This window comes from Botryllus schlosseri, chromosome 11, assembly GCF_051294905.1.
Source record: "Botryllus schlosseri isolate E-star chromosome 11, Bs_hap1, whole genome shotgun sequence".
NCBI classification, from domain to species: domain Eukaryota; kingdom Metazoa; phylum Chordata; class Ascidiacea; order Stolidobranchia; family Styelidae; genus Botryllus; species Botryllus schlosseri.
The window spans coordinates 12,346,000-12,367,732 of NC_137246.1; the positions used below are offsets into that span (position 1 = coordinate 12,346,000).

Genomic DNA, 21,733 nt, shown 5'->3' on the forward strand with positions numbered 1-21,733 from the left:
AATTTGCAAATTACGATTCAGTTGCATGGAGGAAGAAAGAAGCCATATGCATCTTCGCGATGCAGTCAAAAATTGATGCAATTTTTCGAATTATACCATGATATTGTAACAGAGCAAATATATCGTCTGGTTGTAAAATTGATGTAAATATAACCAAACGATCATTCCCACTTGACAAAATTAAAAATATTTGTTGTGTAGCTTAGCTGCTTGGGTCGAACAAATGATTAAAAAAAGACTGCAAGTCCTAGTCCTTGATTACTTGACAAAGTGCCTGTAGCAGTGTTGGGATGACTCGAGTCACCTTTTTCGTATGACTTGACTTGACTCGAGTCACTTTGCTAAAATGACTTGACTAGACTTGACTCGGCGTATCAGAAATGTGGATTGACTCGTGACTCGAAGCAAAATTCAATAGTCAATTTCAAGTCATCAAGCAATCGATATCGATAAAAATCAATGTATCTTGTTTATGGTCGGATTGTTCGCGAAACGCTGGTGTAACCCGTGAAAGCGACCAATCATTCATTGATCGTGTGTTTTACTGAGCCTCCATTGTTCTCTCACAAATAAATTGACCGCTAGCAAAGTGATCGAAGCTTACAGCTTACGCTGTCGTACCAGAGATGAGCATGGATTAGGATTAGGTTTTGAAAAAACAGGATTTGTGAAATTTTGTCGGATTTGGATTGGATTTGGATTAGACTTTTTTTTTTGGAACGGATTAGGATTTGGATTGGATTTACCTATTTTCTGGGAGATTGAAATGTCGTGTGGCGAATGGCGACAAACTTTATTCAGATCAGTTATTAATGTACTTATGGTTACTAAGTTATCTTGAATCAAGTGAATCGTTGGTTGTGAAAAAAAATTTTGGAATCCCTCCATTGCATAAATTAGTATTTTTTCTGAATTTCCTGTTGGAATCGGATTAGGATTGGACATGGACTTGAATATGAAAAAGTTATGGATTAGGACATGGATTTGGATTTGAAGGTTCGGATTTGGATTGGATTAGGACATAGAAATTTCAAATCCGCTCATCTCTGTAGTCGTACACTAGTATAGTAACGTAATTTAATAGCAAAATATATATTTCTGTTCTCTGTTGTTACCTTAACCACACCTCTTGTTTTATTGAAATTGAATTCGAAGATAGTTGATATAGTCTTCAATCATTGGCGCAGGCTCAAATTGTTTCATATCAATTTGTAAATGCGGGTAATAATGTATTGCATCTTATCAATTCGTTTCTCTATTATTTTTGAGGCTATGCAATTACTTACGTAGCTTAGCATTTCTAGGTTGGCTATATGTGAGCGATACAGCGCCTTCTTGCGTGTATATTTAACTCTATATTCGTTCCTCGGTTCAGAATCAATGACCACCCAATCTGTATTTGAGACAGCTAACAAATGCAATGACGTAAGCATTCGTCATACTTCGAAAAGGCAATTTGACTTGAAATGTGACTTGACTCGTGACTTGAGTTGACTTGACTCGAGTCAAAATGTGCAATGACTCGAAATGATCCGTGACTCGAAGGTAGTGACTTGATCCCAACACTGGCATGTAGACTAGACATATGCTATTTGACTACTTCCTAAATTTCGTTTATGACCAATGTCTATTAGTAGCGGGAGTGTGTGTGCTTGTAATCAGTACAGTGTGTAATAAGAAAATTAGTAAGATATAGGCTATCTCTGTATTAGTTGGTGACTCATACATAAGAGCAACACTTCGATTGTTTTATCCACATTTTAATTATACAGAATGGGCTATATGTCGTGTTTGAATGATACATACATACATATTAGGTTAATAGAGATTCCGTGTTACAAAAACTGATAAAATATGAAAAAGGAAGGATATTTAGAAAGACTATCTTTCATGCATAGTGAATTATTAGAGCTGTGCCACAACGAAACAAATTTTGCCTGCAATCGTTCATCATATGTATGTATATATATATATATATGTATGATAGTCATTTAACCGTCACTGTGACATATAATTTTCAAAGTAAATGGGTAATACTGTTGGAGTGGGGGTTGGAGTCGGAGTTGGAGTCGGTAGGTTTAAAGACTCAGGAGTCGGAGTCGGAGCCGGAGTCGGTACATTTAAAGACCCAGGAGTCGGAGTCGGAATCGGTCCATTGAAAATGTGTGGAGTCGGAGTTGGAGTCGGCAATAAAATTTACCGACTCCACAGCCTTGCATACAACAAATCAACATGAACTGAACTGAAGTTCAGGTAAACCGCGAGCGCAGCTAGTGGCCAATTTTAGTTACAGCGAATATTCCTTCTGCTGACACAAGCGCTGTTGTGTTGATGCAGTTTAATAAATGTCGACTCGAGTGCTAACAGATGGACAAAGTGTGCAGCTTCTTCCCAATGTAGAAAATATCTCGTCGCTATTCTCAGTTAAATGCTTGCCAATGGCAAAGTTCATAGCAGGGTTGTGGAGTCGGAGTCGAAGTTCGGCTAATTTTTCGCTCAATGGAGTCGGAGTCAGAGTCTAAAATTTTTTTAGCACGCCTTGGAGTCGGAGTCGTGAAAAAATACTGACTGTAGTCTTGTTCGGAGTTTGTGAAAATGCTTCTGGCTCCGACTCCGACTCCCTTATTATGAAAGAAAGTGCTGTCAAAGGTCTCTTAAAATTACTCATAATAAATCAGATAGCATTTGTATGTAGTATGCACCAAGAATTATTATTAGTAATTATCAGTAGTTATTAGTAATGATAATTATAACATTGGACAATATTTGCAAATTGCAATTCAGCTGCATAGAGGAAGAACATTGCAAGATGCATCTTCGTGACCAACGCAAAACCGCTGATGCAATCACAAATTGGTGCAATTTTTGGAATTATGCCAATATACTGTGAAAGAGTGAATAAATCGTTTAGTTGTGTGAGTGACAACATCACTTGTAAAATTGATGCAAATATATCCAAACGCTGCTTCCCACTTGACAAATTCAACCCCAGTTGACATTTTTATTTACGGTGGGCACACTTATAATAAATGATTAAAGAATTGGCCATCGTAAATACAATTTTATTCAAATCCAAATTTTTCGGCGGCAATAACTTCACTTTTACTCCACTTTGCTAAAATATTTCTGAGACTCCGACTCCATTAAGGATAAAATTAGCGAAACTCCAACTCCACCAACTCCACAGCCCTGATTGTAACCTCATTAAAACTGGTTATCTCTGATAAAAGAGTGGGTTGTCCGTGTGGCGTACGCAAACTCTCATTTCCCCCAAACGAGAATAGATGAACAAGATGAATAGATTAAAGAATGGGTGCCCTGATGTTGCTTAATAAATGTATTAGGCCTATGTGTGATCCACACATCGTCGGGTAATCGGACATTTCATCCGCTGTTACAAAATAACTAATAAATGCAGCTTCTGAGACTATACACTCTAAATTCGAACACTAGCGCCAGGTTTCCCGATGGTCTCGACGTTGTAATGATTGTTTTATATAATACTTTTGGAGATGATTTCCCCATTCCCCATATCACTGCTAGCAGTGAGTTACCACCTAGTTTTGCATGACATGAGCTTCTGTTGTGATTCCCAAATGATCCCGTGCATTGTATTGTATTGTATTAATCGGCACAACACAGTGGATCCTATCGCCTTTCTAGGCCTTGTGCTCCACCACTTGAATTTCATAAAGTTCATTGTTCTTTGCTTTTTTTGTCTTGTTTGGGACGTCTTTTTCATTCTCTCTCGCAGTCGTCTTCATTGTCTCTCGCTCCCATGTGTCCCCATCGTGCTCTCTGCTGCCGACTTACAGCATGGCTCACTTTCAGTCTGGGCTTTTCAACGCACTACCGTAGTAGTGAGGTAGGCGATGAGAAGCCAGAGAAACCTCCGACACGTAGGCGTTGGTCAGAACCGGGATTCGAACCAGCGACCATTGGTGTCGTGACTACAGTGTTTAACCAACTGCGCCACTCGCCTCCCCCGATCCCGTATATATTTTACGATCCGTCTGCGATGACCAGGTAACCAACAACGTTTACATGACACAAAGAAAATGGGGATGGAGTTGGAGCATCAGAGCTGTTTAAATGGATAATATTCATCCATAATAATCAGAGTAAAAACGCCGGAAAATTTCTACACATCAAAAATAGATTAGGTATGTGAGAGGTTGGCCAACTGCGAAAGTATGGAAAAAGTATCACATATGGTATTGAAGAATATGTTGCTATGGTACGGAACGATTGAGGTGGGTATGGAGTATGGAAATTTGCCATTCCATGCCATACCAGGCCCTGCATGAAAGGTACATATTTGAATTTTCCTACATCATCCATACTCGTATGACGTAATAATGAGTGATTTTCGAACACTTGACTAGACGCCTAAATGTCTCCTTATTAAAACTTATACTTCAAAATAACTTACTGAAAACCCAGGCAACGACTTTGCATATAACTATGTGACGTATTCAACACGACAATCCCCATATTGTCCGTTACTGGTTGAGTCATTGACGGCAACAGGAAATGAATTGGTGGATGGGGAAGTCTCGCAAGTTTTACAGCGGAGGTTGTAGCTATTCATACGAAACGCAAAAGCCAATATCAATATTTGCAACTAAACAAAGTATAGTCAGATCTAACTACTAAAAGCGTCTATAAGTTTCCTTTGGGATTCTTCGAACCAATTAGGTATTACACTTGTGACGCTTGGTTCTACAACTAACCCCTAGTGAAACTAGTAAAGTAGGCCTGAACAGTGTAGTATATGTAAGAGCTAATAATAACCTCGGAAATACTATTGCAACTGTATTGCTACTTTAATTCGTAAAGGAAATGAATTGCATTCATGGCATGTTCTATAGAAATATATCCAAAGTAAGGATAAGTTATGCGTGATTTAAGCTGCCGAATCAGATGAGTTTATCTTCTTCATAAATGTTTTCACTTCTTCCTCAAACTCCTTCCTTGTTTCGGTTTGCGACTGGAAGTCCCAATTCGTAATAAATGGGCAGAGTTTCAGAGCGACCTCCAACCAACTCTTTGCATTTTCTGGTTCGTTAAGTTCAAGGTAACACTGCGCCGCTAAAAAATGGGATTTTGCTAGAAGGTGGTTCTTGTGTTCCTTCATCGTTTTCATGCCAATATTGTTTCCTTTTGATGTGAAAATTAGGCTCCCTTTTGGATCGTTGAGCTTCTTCAATGCGGCGGCTATGAAATAACAGCATCCCAATATCGTCATGTCTCTGTGCACACTCAATCTTTCCGGCCCCGATTCGTATTCGTCAATGAATGAGTGGAACAGCTGGAGCGCGTACTCATACACAATGCCTTTAGTGTCGGACGAAAGTCCCAAGTGGTAAACTACGAGTGCTAATTTCTCTGCGCGATTTATAACATGAATGGATCTTTTCCTTATGCGGCCATTTTTCATGTCTCGAAGACAGCAATGAAGTGAGCATTGATAGTAAAGCATTGCACGGATAAATTCGCGTTTTTCGCGGCACTTCAACGCAATGCTAGCGACTTCATTTTCCTCCACTTGCATGCCGTCTGCAGCCATATGAAATAACTTTGGTCCTTCATCTCTGGCTTCGATAAACATTAGCAGCTGGAGGTAGCACTCTAATTTGAGGACGGTGTACTTGAACCGCTCCTGTATATAAAGAAATTACATTAGGGTAATTACGTGAGTGCCTATAAAAATGCGACATTATGCCAAATGCACGGTTTACGATGGAATCACGCTCATATTTGTATACTTCATTAATAAATAATGATTAAAATTGATGCATCCCAGGAGATAGCGTCCTAATTTGAATCAAAAACCCTTTTAAATGCGTTCCCCCGTGCCTTGAAAAATTGCCTTCACTCTTTTCACTCTAAAGATATTGTATTCGTATTACCTCTGTCGTTAGGGAGTATGATTTCAAGATTGACGTCACAATATCGAGAGCATCGGCATAGCGGTAGTCCTTCATGCATGTAATCAGTTGAACTAAAATTATGATTTAACATTATAAAGCGTAAACGATTGAGTGAAAGATGATTTGAATGACAAATACATCAAGTTCAGGGGTGGCGAGATAGCGCAGTGGTATAACCCGCGGCTGCAACACCAATGGGCGCGAGTTCGAGTCCGACCGAGGTCGACTTCTGAATTCCGATACCTAAGTGTTGGAGGTTTACCTAGGCTCCTCCTCGCCACCTCATCCGCGTCAGCAGTGTCTTACAAAAGCCTAGAGGTGGGCCGTGCTATAAGTCGGCAGTTACGGAAAATAAGAAGAATATCGGCCTGGTGTAAATAACCATGGTAGTCGACAAACAACATGAATACCCCAAAAACAAACATCAAGTTCAGGCAGGCCGATGTCAATTGAGTGAAAGCTCGATTGAGTGACAACGCCGATGATGGTCGTTTGGGTGGGTTGTGTATAGGTTGATGATGACCCAAGGTAAAGTGAGAGGTTTCGTTAGGTCAGGGTTAAGGGATGGCGATTAGAGCTGGGGCTAGGTTAGGGTTCGGTTAGGTTAGGGTTAGGTTAGGGTTAGGTTAGATTAGGGTTCGAGGTTGTAGGTTGGACTATTTTGGATTTAGGAATTCGAATGCTTGTAGAGTTACAGGGTTGGGGCTTGCATGGGCCCTTGGAGTCGAAGTTGATTGATTCGAATAGAACTTGTCGATGTTTCGATCGAATCAACTCTATTTCTATTTCTCTAATGAGCTGTCACTCATATGAATAAGCGGCACTATTAAATGTGTCACTCAACTGATTAATATGGCACTTGTACGTGTGTCATTCAAAAAATCTCGATTCTGTCAGTCAGTTGTTATACATGTCAATCAAATCATTTTATAGTTCAATTCAATTCAATTTACTGCTAATAATTTCATCATCTCAATACGCCACAAGCAAGACTGCGATACGATGAAAGATGGGAAGGTGTCAAAACGATTTGGAGTAGTCTTCGATATGAGACATCCACCCGACCTATGCGATATAAGAAAGGAGGCATGCACACTGAACGAGAAGTAGAGAAATATAAAATAAAAGGACAGGGTGATAAAAAAAACGGTGGCATGTGTCGGAAAGCGAGATCTAATATGTCAGGTAAAATAGAGGGTTAGCTAGTATTGATTCAGTAGAAACTGTTTGTATTTTGACTTGAATGTGGACAACTGGACATGCTCCATGACTGTCGGATAGCGGGCGAGATACTGTTCCACAAATCAGGTCCGGCATATTTGATAGAGCAATGATCTTTTTTTTGTCCACCATATGATAGTTGGACGACGTGGACGCGCGTGTGTCGTACTTATGCACTGTTGATACCGATGATATTCAACCATTATAAAGGATATAATCAGAATAAAAAAGCACCGTACCGAAACTAACAAATAGTAGCGTGGACACTGGACAGCGCCTACGATACTTTTAGATAATGAATGGAGGAGCATCGCCATAAGGCTGACCTACATTCGCGAAAATGAGAATTTTTCTAAGAACTGAACCATAGATGCCAAGAATGGACGAGGGGTTTGTTGCATGCACAAATGCGCATCCTTTCTAGCAAAGTCGCCACCTACTCGCAAATTACTAATAAAATTCGAACCATGTTTCCGGCGCGCGAACAATGCTATATCATTGATCTATTTGTATGCACTATCCAATAACAATTTTCCAATTAGACCTATATACTTCATCTTCAATACATTGAATCGCTGTTGGTAAATTTCAACACGAATAGCGTTTATCGGAGATATTAAATCGGGTTATGATAACGAAGTCTTCGAGGCTCAGCCCTATAGTACATTCCTACGTATATGTTTAACTGGTGAGTTCGTACTAATAAGCCACAGAGCAACAATTTTTTGCTCCTGTTACGAATAGGATAATCACACAAATACACTACTAATACTACACTTACTTTCCTCTTCGAATCGTTCCGAATAACTTTGAAAGGACACTAAAAATGAAAAGTCTAGTAACCTTATCTGCACAGCTTCCCATATATATACAATAATTTTGGAATCGTCAGAGATTGCTATCAATCTGGCTTAGGCCGCTTTGTTGGGTACATACCACGCGGCTAATGGTCATTCCACATCGTTCGCAGTATTCACTTAGGCCTACTATGGTTATAGAACTTGGGATTTTCGAAATTGAAAGATTCCCAAAGCGTTGAAACTCAAGTATCGGAAGCATAGAAATTTCCAGCTGGGCATAGGTGTCTTCAAAGTTCAAATGTACAGTCAAATTAGGATCCGCTGCATAATAGGTTTAATCAGTGCGAGGAAAATAGAGCCTTAATGAATATTGAAATCGCCCTATTAGGGAAGAACTTCCCACTACGAAGAACGAATTAACTAACTATATTTCATTGAACGAAGTCACTTTGTGTGGTACGAAGATATGGTGACGAAGCACTCGCCCATACAAACTCTTCCGTGGAGCGTGACTTGATCAGAGAATTCCAGCCAATCGCAACGACGCGATACTAATATAAGGTAGCAATGCATGCAATATACGTACGCCCACTGAGTACCTGTTGATATGGTTTGAGCTGTTACACTCCTTGTACAAACAGCTTCGTTAAGACTCGAGTCTTGCATTGGTGCCAGTGATTGATGAACAGGTTTCTTTACCGCTGCAATGGCAAATATCCTGGTTTGACACGAAAGCAAAGATATAGACTACATCGGTACCTTGTAAGTATGTAGGCTATTGATAAAATATATATATATATATATCGGCTACACTACTAACTCCTACACCAACAACGACCAGCGTTACTTACTATTATCCATCGCGACAAGAACAACGGAATCCTCCTACACTAGGGATGCACCTAAATAGTGTTTTGTTCCACTTCCACCATTTCAGATACAGCTATTCAGTCAGAATTCAACTTCGGATATGGTTGAAATAAATGTCTCGGGCTAAAGTTCATATTGCACAATGCACATGTATTCGTTGCCCAAAAATCTCGGAGTGTGGTCGGCAGTTATCCCTTTGTTGAAACAATTGATACCTGATAGCAGATAGAGAATGAGACTACGGTAATACTGACATCACGTTAGAGATCTATGTAACGTTTGTATTATATGAACCGTAAATGCACTCTGTACATGCACATAAATGACGTTCTCATATTTATCAGTCGGGTGAAGATGGATTTCTCATTCGGTGGTTTTCAACCGGTAGGTCACGAGATCATTTCGAACAGAGCCACAGGCCTGGTTTGCAAAATTACAGAGTTGATGCGAAGTGCTAGTTTGGTTCGTCTGATTATTGCACAAAGAAATAGATCAATTTTTCCATATTCATTCTACGTCAATGCATTCGGCTGATTCAATCTGGAGCAAACGCTAATAAATGTTTCAAACCGAATTCGAAATATTAAGAAGCCATTTGGGGTACAGAACTTCAGAATAATGCGAAACAATATAATTTTATATTGTTAATGTATTCGCTAAAAGCTTTTCCACTGACTCTCTTCGGTGGCGAACTTCAGTAATAGAGTGAATCAAATTCGAAATTTAAGAACTATTTGTCTCTATGACGTAATCATTAAAAAAAAACTAGTAGACAGGCAAGATATGTCATTAACGATAAATAACCAACGTTAACAAGTACATATTCGGTTGTAAATAACCTGGAACAGCGACACAGAACATTAGTTTATGTGTTCTTGTCATATAAAAAGGTTGAAAATAATTGATTTTCGGGATAAAGATATCGACGTAATGAGTCTAACAGAAGAACCGAAGATAAGACCTGAGCTCGCAAAATATATATCACAAATACACTATTGTAATTATATATTGCAGCAAGCAATACGTTCATATTGCCCGCAGTCCATATTGCTGCAATATTGAAGATCTGTACATCTAAAATCCTATTAAATTATATATCATATGTCAGGGTTATATCGTCTGATTCCGACTGTCTTTTCGCAATTGCAGTCTACACTCAACGCCCACTATAGCTGTCCAGTGTCCAAGGATACAATCCCTATTATTTCCCACAGGCACAGTTGCTATCCACCGAAAGCAAAATTCATCATAAACATTAGGATTGCAATTGAAATAAAACCCACGAACACTTTATATCCGCTCGTTAACGAATGGAAGTCTATGAAGAGGGAATACACTCACTTTCTTCATTTGCGTTAGACATATTGGTATGAATGGCGAAGGCGCGTTGCGTACAAACGGATATGCATTTAGCATTAGTAAGAGTCCATAGTACAAGCGCCTGTTATGGATTGAAAACTTCAGTTGCACGAAGATTGTTTTGACCTAAGTGATGCAAAGGAATATTGGTTGACTTTACAATATAATAATAAATTTAAACCTGCAGTGAATAGTGGTTTGTAATAGATTATACCGTGCATATAAGGCATTGCCATCGACCTTCCCTAACGTCGATGAGGCGGAATTCTCAAAAAAATAGCGCGGAAACTGTGCAATGTGCATTCGTGCTCAACTAATCATATTCACTGAAAAGGCAACGTTGACTAATGCTTGCTACAGTTGCTGGTTTCCAAAGGCTCATCGAAGTGACTGTACTATACACGTAGTAAACACTGCACAGTTATTCGTCAGCGGTTACTTTCTATTTCACGATTACCTATGTCAAGTCAATATATTTACTCAAGAAGCTAAACATTGTCGCACTCATACCTCCAGTAAACGGACAACAATCCATAATACTACCCTTACATTGCGCTTCAGAGCGTTCGCGTATGGTACAGCACTCATTACATTATTTTATTTCAAACAGAATATCGCTTGGCACTTCCGTCTTCACCACGCAAGTACAGCGATCCTCGTAGGTATATATAGTACTCGCTAATACACAGTGATACATATTTCTCTATCGGGCTCGTCAGAGGTCTATAGCCTACCATTCATTTTCCTATACTGACAAAATATGCATCCGTCGTTCGCTGGTTGATTTGCTCTTGCTTTTTTCGTTGACGTTGCCCTCGTCGTCCACATCGTTTACGTAATTTGCTATATCGCCGCCGCTGTCACCATACATCTTTCTAAAATCGGTCATTTTCAGAAGTCGCTAGCATTATCCATGGATAACCCTGGCACTATCGTTAATCGCCAGATCGAATTGCTCAGTTGGTAAACGACATAAAATGTCGCTATCTATTGTGCTCGCCATGCACTCTTTCTCTTTCGTCAATATCTTTTCCTGCATGCTGTTGGAAATCACGATCGGAACTGCATTCTGCATAGCCTCATGAACGACAAGTGTGGCATTATTATTTGCTAAAATCAGAATTACGACCAACTCTTATGCCGATTTTCCATCCAGAGATCCACCTACGGTGGCCTTATAGTCGACTTTGTGTATGTAGATATCTATTACATTGCTATAGATTACTGGGACACAAAATGAACTGTGCAATGCGCATCGACAGAGTGATAGCTTATATTCATGTACAGTACACGATACCTAGCGACGACTACGGCCACATAATTCCGCTATGCTGAAGTACATATTGACGTTTTGAATGTCGCCAAATGTATCAACTGCGGCAAACAAATGATATCATAATCCCATAAATCAATATTATCCGTGACTTTGTCAACAATTTCGACGAGGACTTGCAAGGGAATATAAGCTTACGCCCAGGTCTAGGCCAGACCGGATAATGTATTGCTACGTTGATATTGAGCAGAGTGTAAAACGGGTTTATGTACTTGCTACCGATTAGACCAGGGGTTCTCAGCCCTTTCTTGGCCGTGGCCCATTTTCCGGTTTGAAAATGTGCTGTGGCCCACCTCTTTTCTTAAAGTCATAATTCTGTTCAATGCGTGGTAATCGACTGCACCAATATGCCTATTTATCTAAAATTTACCGATAAAATTAAAATCTAGACCTCCAGGGATGTGAAATCGCGCGAAGCGCGACGAAAATTTTCGAGTTGAATAAATATCTTCCAACAAACGACCAACAAAATAATCTTGAGCCCTTTGAACTCCCCCAATTGGGGGTTTGGATGTTACGTTGGCAGTTACGGCCCTGGTAGGTCATAGGCTTAAACTCGTGTGTATATTATGCTCGTCCGCTGCTCCATTCGACTCGCGAAACACAATGATCAAATCCCCGCATTCACTGTGTGATTGGAGTTTTAGTTCCACTAGTGTGGGGAATAATATAATCGTTATGGGCCAGCTTCAACCAATTCATTAATGAATGGGGTGCTAGTACTACAGATGAGTGGAGAAAGAGTTTTTTTATTATGCATGCTGTACAATGTACAATGTACATTGTAAAGGTCTTGTACCAAACCAACTGCAAAGATTAACGCACTCTGCGTAATCCTCAATCCATTACAATTCGTTGCGGTGGGGCAGTATACCAGAAGTTGCTAATAATTTTCAATTATGGCTATTTTTGTCTTACAATAATACGATCTGCCGAAGTGCAGTAAATCTATACATCTATTACACTTGATTCTGAGTTTATTGCACACCCCTTTCAATGGTATACGACATATCACCCTGTCGAAATACTTGGTTACTTCAGCATTACCTTCCAGTTATCATATACTCGAAATTACTTTAGTTACTGTTAGCCGTAGGTTGTCATAACCAGTGGAGAAAGCCGCCGACTTGTACATGCTGACTCCATACGTGTCACTACGTCGATCTTCTCATAGTCGGATGAAAAGTTTATGAATATATTTCTAGCGTTTAACATAACAAATATAACTAAACTTACATTAATTCTTAAATTTTTTAAATAGCTTTGTGGTCCACCTAAAAATGCTCTGTGGCCCACCAGTGGGCCATGGCCCACCCTTTGAGAACCCCTGGATTAGACCCTCTAACAAGTTATACAGCAGTAGCCAACACCCCAATCGCTCGGATTTGGTTTTTATGATACAATAAACATATGAAATCAGGATTGACCCCGTACGCATGCTAGATTTTTTGCATCAGACAACGATATCAATTTAATTGATTGGTTGAACATTGAATAAGCATCATTCACTGACTACCTACATGTAGTGTATTTCGCTCTTGATGTTGTGTGATTGCGGGTCAAGCTCACAGCAGAGAGTCACTAAATATTCACAAACGGAAAACTGGATAGTCCGAGCAAACTTTTGTAACAAAAAAAGTTTTTTTTGGAGATTGTCAAGGTTCATGCTCGTTTGGTGTTGATTTTTTTATGCTGCCAGCGCCATGCATAGAGTGGCCTGCAGTTGAAATGCAATAAATTTCAACCAAAGATGTTTTGATGAAGTGAAAATTGTAATACATGAAAAAGGTTCACTGTGCAAAACCTACCAAGGTTCGTTTGTGAACGGGAACTTAATTTTGACCTAACGTATGCAAATTAGATGTTTTCCCACATAATGTTAAAATTTTACTACATTTTACTGACATATTTTTTCTTGAAAAAATTTGATTTTATCCAAATCTGGCCATATGAAGAATTCCAGTAGTTAGGCTACATCACGTATTACGACGGTAGAAGTAAATAAAATCTGTTGTAGTACAACGAAAGATACTTACTTTCCTACATTCTCGGGTAGAAAGTGTCTGTCCTTATACTAAGTAGCATGCCAAGAATGGAGAAGAACGTTCAACAGTAGCAGTTGTTGGCTGACAATACTGAAGTTGTGCGTGCGCCGTGCGTACACTGCTGGTTACACACCGTGTTGCTTCATTCTGACAATGGTGTCTACATCACAATTTTGCATAATGCGCTTCTTGATATAAGAACCATGCATTGCCTACGCAATCTTGCTTCAGTTAGGATATTGCGGTACGTTGAGCATAACACCATGTCAAGTGTCAACCTATTTGTTTCATATAATATGAATGTTTATGATTCACAAATGAGCAGACAATGGGCCGTCTACAACGGTAGGCCTAGACTAGAAGTATCATGCTACAAGCTGTAAAATATCAAATTATAAGTTCCCCGACTGTGCAAAATCTACGATACAAACGAAATGCAGGTTGTCAAAATAATTTTGACTTTGTTTGCAATTTTGACATTTCTTGACCTACGCTACAATTTTGACCTGATTTTGATTTTTTTTTAAAGTCGAAAAAATTGCCCTAATTACAACAAATTTTGTATGAAAATCAGTATAACTTTTGCTATTCACATTCAGATGCCAGTTCCGAAATGCGAGGCTTCACCTTGGAAAGCGTCATCATCATATTATTATTAGGTCGAAACGCAACAGCATGATGCCAATTGGATAATTACAAATGAACTTATAAATATCAGAGAATAAAACGGCATTTCAGAAGGTCGGGATTCCGATTTCGCACTCAGCCTATCCTGCGTACGCCACCGCACACGCCGTACTGCTAGGGTTGCATTTAAAACAAATAGTGTTTTAAAAATGCGTTTAAAAAATCGCGTGTTTATTCAAACGTTCAATAATAATACCATAATTCCGTTAATACTTTTGAAACAACATTTATGTAGCATGAGCCTACGGACGAGTAGCACCCAATAAAGTCGACGTATACGATGTGGAGTAACTGGAACCCTCGAAATCGTCGTCGGTTCAACAGTTATTTAGCACGCAAATATAGATCATTGGTATGGAATTCTTATGACGATGACCGCCGAACGTAAAAATGCTTCATAACGATGTAGTCCCGGTTAAAGATATTTTTGTTCTATTTATGACAGTGGTCGGAAGCCTTTTTCGTTGAAGGAGTCATATTTACCCTATATTTTCAGTTGTCAATGTCAATCCTCTGTGGCATCACAATTCAGGATTTGTGACGCCATGGATAGAAAACAACAATTCAAAACATGTTTTAAACAAGGGCCATGTTTGAAACATGTTTGTTTCAAATTGATTTATTGTTTTGAATGCAACCCTACGTACGTACCACTACAACAGTCGCAATTCCAACACTGCAAGGACCTAATTGCCTACAACCATAGATGGCCAAAACGGAGGGTATCATCACAAATCATATGTCTGAGTTGATTGGGTGTGTTGACCTCCACGTCACCCCTGAGACTGTCTCACGGAACCCTTAGCGTTCCGTGGAAACCGGTTAAGAACCACTGATCTGGAATGAACGATCTTAATACCTGGCCTGGGCTGCGCAACTGAGGAATATGCTGTTATTCTTAGGGCCTTAATGCGTTCCGCCGACCAAGTCAAAGAAAGTATTATCTGCTCTTGAGCGCCCTCATCGCTCCTGAATCGCATATATGTAAACGATAGAAAGTGTCGATATCCGCCATCGATAAGGCACTGCTTCTCCATAGTTACCAGTGAATTCCACATTTGTTTAATTGGAGATGATGAATCCTGCACTTGGTGAAGTTGGCATCTGAAATGCAATAAATGTAACTACGATTAAGAAAATTAAGATATATGGCACCTGGTGAATCTGGCGATCTGAATCTGTCATTTGGTGAATTCGGCACTCGGCACTAGGTATCAGGAATGGTGCGAGCCCGTAAAAGGTTCAGGTTCTGTTGAAAGGTTTTGTGTGAACGCGAACGTGAACCTTATGACGCCAAGTGACGTCATATTGCTAATTCCAACCTTACATTTCAATGAAGTGATGTATCAGGGCCATAATAGCACTTCGTCAGCTCCCCCCAAAACGTTGGTCATGGGCCCACCCATGGGGTGATAAACCGAACTTTTGGGGGGCTTCGCCCTCCAGACCCCCCATCCCATTGTTCGTTTTTGCCGTGACATATTACCGAGATTTGTTGTAATGTTTAATGAGTCAGCTTATATCGCATAAATGCGCGAAACGAATCGGTCAATAGGATCGGGAATTGCAATTATATTGCTAGCAATTTTTATCCTCTCTGCTCACGTAATCAGATTTACCGGTAGGAGTGAGTGAGTGACTGAGTCTTGGAAACTGTAGTGCCCGTAAATAATAATTAAACATCTCCGGGCTGGCGGACCTGCTATATCAAAAGATAGTGAACAACCCAAACGTACTGAAAAATTGCTATCTCTTCCCTGGCAATTAATTTGTCGCTGCGGATAGCAATTATTTTGTGGGGTTCAGATTGCCAGGACAGGAACATTCGGCGCCAGCCATTTAGATGCCTATGGACTATTAAACATAAATGTATGATTGTATTGAAGTTTTCGGTCAGCATAAGGGCAGTCCTATTCGGCCAAGGTTTAATCGCTGCCGATCGTTCTGACACACTTCTTGGAGTCGCATGTTACATGGTCTAAAACTTTATATGTCTTGGTACGCCTCGGCGCGGTAATGGCCGACGCTGTAACGCCCATTTCTATAAACCATACGTAGTTTTTCTTGGGGGAAGAGAACCGACTGACCAGATATTTGAAAACGCTGAATCGCGCCCAGCGCGAAAATTTTTTGAAAAGTTTCATAAATTTCCAAAGAAATATTCAATAGTTTATGCTAATTCACGAAATAATTTTGGGCCCTCTTCGAGCTCGCCCCCAATTAAGGGGTTTGGGGTGCGGCAGTTACGGTCATTGTATTAATATAGCCTACACGATAGCTAGCGACGACTCTAGCCACATAAGCCACAAAATGCTTAATTAAGTACATGCTGACGTTTTAAACGTCACCAGATGTATCAACTGGAGCCCACAATTTCGACGATGACTTGCAGGGGAATATAAGCTTATGTCTTAAGGGTTTAGGCCAGACCGGACAATGTATTCGGCGTCTAACTTTTGCTAGATTGATGTTGCGCAGAGTGTAAAACGAATTTCTACACTTTCTACTGATAATACCCCATAAACCAGTTATACAGTAGCCAGCACCCCAATCGCACGGATTTTTTTTACATGATGCAATAAACAAATCAAATCAAGTTGAATCACGTACTCCTGCCATATTTTTTACATTGAACAACGATGTATTCTTTCTATCAAATTCACTGATTGTTTGAATAAGCATCATTCGCGGACTGCCCTCATGTAGTGCATTTCGTTCTTGATGTTGTGTTATTGCGGGTCAAGCTAACAGTAGAGAGTCACTAAATATTCACTCACGGAAAGCTGAATATTTCAGGCAAACTTTTGTACCAAAGCAAGTAAAATATTTGAGATTGGCAAGGTGCATGCTCGTCTATTGTTGACTTCTGATGCTGCCAGCGCCATGCATAGAGTGTTCCGAAGTTGAAATGCGAATAATTTCAACCAAAGACGTTATAATGACATGAAAGATTTTAATGTATGAAAAAGATTCACAGTGCGGAACCTATGAAGGTTCATTTGTGAACGTGAACCTTTAAATTTTTTGAGGTTCACACACAGAACGCGAACGTGAACGTCACGGTCACACCATCCCGAGTAGGTATGTTTGTACTTTTTTTTCGGGTTCAATTTTGGGTTTAGGGTAGGGATAGGTTTGGATTATAATTCGAGGCCACCAAGTGACGAATTCACTAGTAACCTTCTCCGCTCCACTTCGAACCGACAAGTCGCGCTTGCTCAGAAATCTAACGCTTCACCCATTGTCGAACCGCCGAAGGAGCATTGTTTTTCTGCGATACGATTGCTCTTCAGGAGCCGTTCCTCTCTTCGTTGCTCCCGAGCGTAATCAGCTTAGCCATCGTATCTCCTTGACGTGATTGCTCCATCACAATTCCTCATACGTAGCAATACAAACATAGAGAATGATTTGGGGGGGGGGGGCTCCGGGGTCAATTTATAATTTCGTAATCTATACGGCAGTAACTTTCGACTGATGCCGGTTTTATCAAATTTCGCGCTCGGGGAGTCAGTTCAAATAATACAACAAAATGCCTTTCGTCATGCGCAGAAAACGTGACCCAAGCGCAACGAGTCGTGCGATTTTCTTGCGTCTGCACCAGAGATGAGCATCATACCACCCGGATAGGATCTGGCACCAGGGTTGATGTTATTGAGAGCACAATACGGACGCTCGCGTGCAGCATAAGGTCAGTCGTCACGAGCACATATATAATTAGGAATCCAGATCCAAACCTGTACTTCAGGGGGCGAAAATGTTAGAACGTTCAGCGACATGTATTTAATTAACACGGCCAACATGCACATGGCTTGAAAAAAAGGTGAACTAAACGGAAGGCCAATCAATCGTCCGATTATATTTATACACATAATGTAGCCTGCAATACTATATAGGCCTACAAGACATACAATGCGATGTGATGAACAGATAGGGGGATGCCGAACGACCAACCAGTTGGGGTTTCTTGAACTGGCATCCACCTTGACCTAGTGCCAGATGTCACAGTCTTCTTCGACGTTGCTGATTTTAGAAGCCATTTCTTTCTCTTTTTCTTTCTCTATCGGGTCTTTTTTCTATGGTTTTTCGAGCATCTACCACCCAGACTTGGACAACTAGAAAAGTTTCAGCTTTTCCAAATTAGATTAGAATTAGAATTAGAGCTAAACAGTTTTTTCCAAATTAGATTGGAATTACAATTAGAGCCACACAATTTTACGAATTAGATTAGAATTAGAATTAGAGCTACACTGCTTTTTCCAAATTAGTTGAGAATTAGAATTGGAGCTATACAGTTCTTTCCGAATTAGATTAGAATTAGAATTACCAAATTCGCAAATACTTGGAAATTGAATGCAATTGTGAGCGGAAAATAAATACGGCCAAAAGTTCTGTTCATATCAAATCACAGTGCATTCCCATAGCCGTGAGAATGGTGGACGTCTGTACACCAAGCTTGGCTCGTTTTGCACTATACCAGGGGTCATCAACACGCGGCCGCGAGGTCATATTTTGCGGTCGGCTATCCGATTTGTTATTTTGGAAGAACGCGAAATAAAGCATTTTTAAATGCTGAAATTGATTCTAGCTTCAAATTATTGTTGTTAATTCAAAAATCTATTCGCCTGTGCCCAACAACATTATTCCTCACCAGCTGAAAAGGTTTCGGCGATGACAACAGTATTCGATCGATGGAGAGTTAGCTGATATTGATAAGGATATTGCCAAGACGGGCAATGGCCCAGACACTGCCAAGCCCTAAACGCTTAGAAAACGGCATCGGGCGTCCCCGCAAGATCAATCTTTAGGATGAGATAGTCTGGCTAGCAACATCTCTGGCTAGCTGCAATATCGATTCATTAGTCGCCGAAAAGCGCTGTCAGGTATCGTGCACAGCTCATAGTTCAAAATACAATGAATTTTATGATCATGATATTTTACTTGTATACTGCTTTAATAAAATATTACTTCTTTTGTAGTAACCATGCCCATCGCCCATGTCAATGAGCACAGCGTTGTACTGACGCAAAGTTTTAAGCACGTGGTTGCCCATGCTCAAAATTAGTACTATTTTGCCTCGATATTGCATTCTTGCGGCCCGCGGCCTCAACTAATTTTGAAAAGTAATCCGCGACCCCTGCATTATACAGTTCTCCTGCATGGTTGAAAACTCTTTCCGGGGGAGCTGATGTTGCACTCATGCCTACGAGTTCTCGAGCAGCAGCAGCCCTGAGACGAGGAAAACTATCTTCTCTTTTCCAGTAACTCGATCAAAACATCACAGTCCATGCTCTCATGCTCTGCAAACTATCTTTCCACTTCATCCTCTAATATATTTTCTGTGGTTAGATTTGAAGCAATCATTCTTGGTGTAGTTGAGGGCATGAAAGCGAACAAGCCTGTGATATCTACCGGTATCTCTTTTTCTTTGCTGCTGTTCTGTTTGTGATTAAAACTAGAATGTTGTTCGCAGAATATACAAGCTTATGCCAGCATGGCTAATATTCGTGGCACAATAACTACTATGACTGGAGTGTACGTGTACAATGTGAGTAATGCGTTGGTGGCTTGGCACTGAATTTCCATGCGCGAGAGGGGTATTCTTGTTAACTCGCTGCAAAATGCCGCGGACAGGCATTTTCAGGAAAACAATAAATTAGATTAGAATTAAAATTAGAGCATAGGAACATTTCACAAATTAGATTAGAATTAGAATTAGAGCATAAAGACATTTCACAAATTAGATTAGAATTAGATTACTGGCATTTCGCTCAAATTTAGTGAAATTGGACAACTAGCATTATCTAGTTGTCCAAGTCTCTGCTACCAATTCTTTTTTCTTTTTTAACTAACATTTTAAACATTCAGACTGTATAGAGTCAAGTGTACCTTTTTGATGCGGGTGTGATCAGACTAGTTGATATTCACGGTCGTGTATCGATCAGTCCTATCTGATCCCGAATACTGTGCATGCATATTTTCTGTACCACCATCATTGCCGTCTGTTTTTCATGTATTTTGAATGGATGAAAATAAAGACTCTCTCTCTCTCGGAAAAATGACATTTTTCAGTAAAGTCACCGGTGATCAGAATAAGGTGGATAAATTTTCCGTTTATTTGTACTTTTTTCGGATCCGTAAATATGTGAGGGGAGGGGGAGGGCGAAAATTTGTGTCGAGATTGATAAGGCGGTTATGAGTGGAAAAAGGTTGGGAACCACTGGTTTATGTGGATTTCGAATATGTTGGAGGCAAGCAGGGATGAGCGGATTTGAAATTTCTACGTCATAATCAAATCCAAATCTTCAAATCCTACCTAATCTCAATTCTAATCCAGATATTTATATTATTACAATCCTAATCCTAATCCTAATCCGATTCAAACATAGAATTCCACTTGGAAAGCCTACCTATATCTTATGCCTATAATTCTGTAAAAATAAATAAAACGCTTAATGATTGCCAAAATAGATGAAGTAACTTTGGTAGGACGATAAACTTTCCCCATTCGCCACAGGACATCAATCTTCGGAAAATCGGCAAATCCAATCCTAATCCATCAAGATAGTGTAATGGTGACGCGTCCGGCTTCTCGATCGGTAGGTCGTGGGTTCGATTCACGGTCGGGTCAAACCAAAGACTCGAAAACTTGTATCCGCAGCTATCCTGCTAGACCCTCCGCAAGTCAGCATCCACGGATAGCAGACTCGGACAACTAGATAATGCTAGTTGTCTAATTTCACTAAATTAGAGCGAAATGAGAGTAATCTAATTCTAATCTAATTTGGAAAAGCTGACAATTTTCTAGTTGTCCAAGTCAGCATGGAGTAGAAAAAAGGGGGTGCAGAGTGCAGACCAGGTGATCTTACGGTCGTATCACATCTCTCCTTCTTCAAACATCTCGATGGTGCAGGCGAAAAGGAATAACATATCTCTCATCAATATTCATAATTTCACTGTGAACCCTGAACATCAATCATAAAAGAATCTCAATATGTGACTCAGCAAGATATCTCGGCGTCACCATTGATGCCAAAATGTCTTGGAAGCAGCATATTGAATGCACAATATCAAAACTAGCTCGGTGTGTGGGAATAATGACCCGTCTGCAATCTCTGGTTTCCAGATCAGTACTACGAACCATCTACTTCTCTCTTTTCCACTCTCACCTGCAATATGGAATTGTAGTATGGGGAGCTGCATGCACAACATTTCTGTGCAGAATTTGAACCCTGCAAAACCGTGCGATACGGCTGATCCCATCTGTACCTTTACGTACCAATTTATCGCCTTACTACCGTAAGCATCGAATTTTGCGAATTGACGAACTCTATCGCTTCGAAGTATCAAAAGTTATTCACAAATATTTTTACAATAGTCTGCCTCATGTGTTTGATGACTTTTTCATACCTGCTAACAATGTCCATTCCCATCACACGAGATCCTCGTCAAAGGGAAATATCTACGTACCCCCACTAGCGTTGGGAC

The 21,733-nt window shown here is 40.1% G+C and overlaps 1 protein-coding gene and 1 long non-coding RNA gene across 4 annotated transcripts; one reads left to right on the plus strand and one right to left on the minus strand.

Annotated features, from left to right (window-relative positions):
• Positions 1-3,609: 3,609 nt before the first annotated feature.
• LOC145449931 (uncharacterized) lies at positions 3,610-11,372 on the minus strand. Of its 3 annotated transcripts, none has more exons than XM_080328369.1 (5): positions 10,918-11,372; positions 8,554-8,655; positions 7,936-7,974; positions 5,913-6,004; positions 3,610-5,662 (listed from the first exon to the last, which is right to left on the minus strand). In XM_080328369.1, the coding sequence occupies exons 1-5, from the start codon at positions 11,009-11,011 to the stop codon at positions 4,907-4,909; spliced, it is 1,083 nt and encodes a 360-aa protein (XP_080184495.1). In that variant the 5' UTR covers positions 11,012-11,372; the 3' UTR covers positions 3,610-4,906. The 3 variants fall into 3 exon arrangements, with proteins under 3 accessions (XP_080184495.1, XP_080184496.1, XP_080184497.1); XM_080328370.1 differs by lacking the exon at positions 10,918-11,372 and adding an exon at positions 10,166-10,892; XM_080328371.1 differs by lacking the exon at positions 10,918-11,372 and adding an exon at positions 8,806-10,151.
• Positions 8,581-14,431, plus strand: LOC145449934 (uncharacterized). The gene is made up of 3 exons (XR_013918382.1): positions 8,581-8,716; positions 10,794-10,845; positions 14,161-14,431. It is a non-coding gene; the product is annotated as an uncharacterized LOC145449934 (long non-coding RNA).
• Positions 14,432-21,733: the final 7,302 nt, after the last annotated feature.

Excerpts from the sequence above, each read along its gene's own strand:
- LOC145449931 (XM_080328369.1), bottom strand. The coding sequence starts at position 11,011 with ATGTGGACGACGAGGGCAACGTCAACGAAAAAAGCAAGAGCAAATCAA. Across the intron at positions 6,005-7,935 it reads GGAACGATTCGAAGAGGAAA|TTCAACTGATTACATGCATG; the intron begins GTAAGTGTAGTA and ends TCATAATTTTAG. Across the intron at positions 5,663-5,912 it reads CATACTCCCTAACGACAGAG|GAGCGGTTCAAGTACACCGT; the intron begins GTAATACGAATA and ends CTTTATATACAG.